Raw genomic sequence first — 3,746 nt, forward strand, 5'->3', positions numbered from 1 at the left:
AACTCTCTAATATAAGTACCTCCACACATCAAGCTAGATCCAAATTCAGACCATCGTCAATATTTAAGAATTATCTGGTATAAGTAACTTCACACGTCAGGCTAGGTCCAATTTTAGACCATCGTCAATATTTAAGAGCTCAAGTTATTGTGTATGTTCCACCTATAACTAGCATAAAAGCTGGTACAGATCGGTTGGGTTTGTTTGGTTTCCTGCTTTCTATATTATATTTGAATGCATTTTAATATATTGTTATTGCAGTCTTCATCGTAGTTTATTGTACATAGCTATGTGGGACAATATTGTTGTAATAAACTCACGTAATTCCGGGAAGGCACATCTGTGCCCTTTCCTGCCAAAATGTGTTTGAACTTGTGAGAAACAATAAAGAGACATCAATGATGCTGCGTCTTATTGAAAATATCCCAACCTAGATGTTTACTTCCCCAGATACATGGTCGCGGGCACTGCCGCTGAGATGCAGATGACATACAGGACAAGACACAGTCTGTCCAGGACATTGGCCAGCAGGGTGTAGTCGGACACCTCCTTCTCCTCCTCGTTATCCTTTGCTTTAAAGAGCTCGTCAAGCTCCTGTGTCTGGTTGTTGCCTGCCGTGGTGCGCTCGTTCACACTGGAGGGACTCTTACAAACGGTCTCGGTCATGTCCGGTGCGAATGGGTGGTGATTTGTTCCACAGACGTCGGTGCAGTCGTCTCCGGAGACAGCCCTTGTGTCTTCGATGGCCGTCTCTATAACGGTGTGGCTGGTCACTTTAGTCTCTCCGTCGTCGCTTGGACCCTTCCTCTTCGTGAGGTCTCCCAGCAGCAGCATCCTAAACAAAACATCAACGGAATAGTAACATGGCAATCAAGATAGTAGAACCTCTCACATACGACGATGTAATATGTCATCCTAATTATACGTATTACTGTACGCATGTTGTCAAGTTGGATGGTTCATCTCTTTTGTTATTTTCTTTTGTTGAATAAAAAAAAAAGAAATTTAAAAAAATATATCATACTAATTATAATCAATAGGGCGTCAAGCAATCCACAATTTGCCTACAAATAGTTTGCTTCATAATCAAGATTCATTCAAGTTTGAATAAGGTTTTATTATATTTTTGCAATAAAAATTGAATCGTAAACCAAATCACAAAGCACTGATATACTAAATATATATTCTAAAACATGTTATACAGGCGCAAGATTAAAAGACCCATCAAACATACAGGTTACAGACAATATAATTTCCCACGACAATTACTGTTAGCAATTGATACAAAGCACTGTGCTAACTAGAAAGGCCAATATTTGCTTTGGAGCAAATACAGCGATGGGTTCACCACATTTTACGACATGGCAGGGAAAAAATGAGAAACACAAGGGAAAACAATGATCTACATTGATATAACTATAATATGAAGTAAAATACAACTAAAACAACAGTTGGATAGCTATTCCCTACTTTATTGGTTAGGATTTTTAATTGCATAATGCAAACTGTTGATTTTCAAAATAAAAAAAAACGTTACATGCCCCGCATTCCAATGCTGGAGCAGGAAAGTTTGAAATACCTACCAAAACACTTGAATACAGACATACTGTCAGTATGGAAATGCTCTGTGCAGGTGTTAATCAAGTTAAATCCCAACAGCCAATCAGCAAGAAATGCTCTGTGCAGGTGGAAATGCTCTGTGCAGGTGTTGATCAAGTTAAATCAGCCAATCAGCAAGAAGAATAGAGGAAAGCTGCATGCCTATTGGTTGATGCCCTGCATTCCATTGTGATGACTCATGCCCAAACGTGGTAAACAAGGCACACTAACACAGTAATACATTGGCTATAACACAGCCAAAAAACTCAAATAAAACCATTCTAAAAGCCTGTATCACAATAATTTAAAAAACGCCTAGGGGTATTTGCCCACTGTACCTCCATACCAAATTTCAGGACCTTGGGCCCTAAAATGAAGAAGCTGAATCCATTTAAAAAATGGCAGGAGAAGAAGGAGGAGGAGAAGAAACATCAGAAAAAGCAATATACTTCGTGGTGTGGTGAACCCAAAACAAGACAGCAGTCACGGATTCAGTCCATAGCTATTGAGCAGTTGACACATAAATGTAATGAGTGAGTTCTTATATCCGTTGGTTCAGGCTCTCGGACATTCTAGCATAGTGGTTTGCCACCTTGTGGTTGAATGTTTGGCTAGAACAGGTATAGTCTACACGGAAGCTTTAGAGGCTGCAAGACAGTATCAATTTTGCCAGATGGTACAGTCTATTATTCAGGTTACTAGTTTCGCATTCCACGTACACGAGCTCAGAGGCATGCGACAAAACTAACGAGCCTTCACGAAAGTGTATTACTGCCATGACTAGAACCGCTCTCAGAAGAAAGTTGAAGAAAGTTAACGCACATGTAAATCTTTCGTATGCGATGGACTTCTTTAGAACAAATTCCAACAGTGTCTATGTGCGACATAAAACCCATTACCGGATGCGACTATACAAATGGATCCCATGCCCGATGCATTTTCCAATTCTTTCTAATAATCTACGATCAGCACATACATTGCCATGTGGCGGAGAAAGAAAGTCTTCGCGGACGGAGACAGGCTCCCCTCCATGTCGTGGATGGTGATTACGTCCATGGTGAAGAAGGGGAACACTCCCATCAGGGCCATGTACACGACCATCAGCTCGGCTGGAACAATTCCCGTTGTTATTAACAGCTACAGCTGTCACACAGTAATACTATGTATCCCAACCACTTTCTAACTAAGGCGGCGCTGTGTAGGTAGTAATCTGAAAACAATCGTTTTCTATCTTTAACTCGCTGCTCTGATGGCTTCCAAGAAGAATATGACTTCCCAGACTTTGTCTTAAAAAAATAATGTATTCAGCTGGCAGGCACTGAAGACGTTTCCAGACTTGCAACTCGTAAAACATGAGGCCACACCAATTCTATTTTTTGGTTAATGCATTTTTCTATAAAAATTAATGGTGTGGACAGGCGAAAATTGTTTTAAAAACAGGTCTAGGCATCCTATTATTGCATAAAATGGTACGATAGGAGGCATGAAGTCAACACAGCAGGTTGGTTCAAAATTTAAACAATGAATTTTGAACTTTTAATGTAACCTCTGCAATGAAAGATAAAATAACTAAATATCACAATCATTAAAGGCGTTGTAAAGTTGATGACTACAAATGTGCGGCAACACAAATACACACACAGAGACACGTCAAAAACAGTACCTCCATTTTTCATGGAGGTAATAGGAACACAACCAGGCAGTATCTATCTTTACTGACCAAAAAACGGCAGCGCCCCCTTGACAGGAAGAACGTCCGTGACGAACACGAGAGACACGACCATGGAGAGTTGAATGGTCACTCCGAACGAGATCCGGTCGCCCCTGTCCAGTGGCATGACGAAGGTGATGACCATCAGTACGACCAGGATAACGCAGGGCCCGATAGTGGTGGCGATGTGGAACGAGGGGATCCTCTCCAGCTGAATAGCAAAACATACTTCTCTGTTGCCGTTCGCGAACAACCTGTCCTTCCTATACCATTCACCCTCCTGAATAGCGGGAGGGGAGGCATCGCAGCTGAGACTGCTGGAAGAGTCTTCTGTAGAGTTGCCGTGTCCACATTCTGTGTTAAACATATAAAAACAACAGAGTATCAGCTATAGTATTTTAAAAGATTATACCTGGTTAAAAATACCTACCCTAAA

General features: G+C 41.0%; 1 protein-coding gene across 1 annotated transcript in view; it reads right to left on the reverse strand.

The window, feature by feature from the left end:
- Positions 1 to 438: 438 nt before the first annotated feature.
- LOC109475230 (neuronal acetylcholine receptor subunit alpha-9-like) overlaps positions 439 to 3,746 on the reverse strand; it is a 10,827-nt gene continuing 7,519 nt past the window's right edge. Inside the window, exons 5-7 of the mRNA XM_019775834.1 lie at positions 3,320 to 3,637; positions 2,576 to 2,708; positions 439 to 835 (exon numbers count right to left, since the gene is read on the reverse strand). Coding sequence (XP_019631393.1) covers positions 439 to 835; positions 2,576 to 2,708; positions 3,320 to 3,637 — 848 coding nt within the window. The remainder of the gene's footprint in view (positions 836 to 2,575; positions 2,709 to 3,319; positions 3,638 to 3,746) is intronic.

This window comes from Branchiostoma belcheri, unplaced genomic scaffold, assembly GCF_001625305.1.
Source record: "Branchiostoma belcheri isolate BF01 breed outbred unplaced genomic scaffold, Haploidv18h27 scaffold103, whole genome shotgun sequence".
Taxonomy (NCBI): domain Eukaryota; kingdom Metazoa; phylum Chordata; class Leptocardii; order Amphioxiformes; family Branchiostomatidae; genus Branchiostoma; species Branchiostoma belcheri.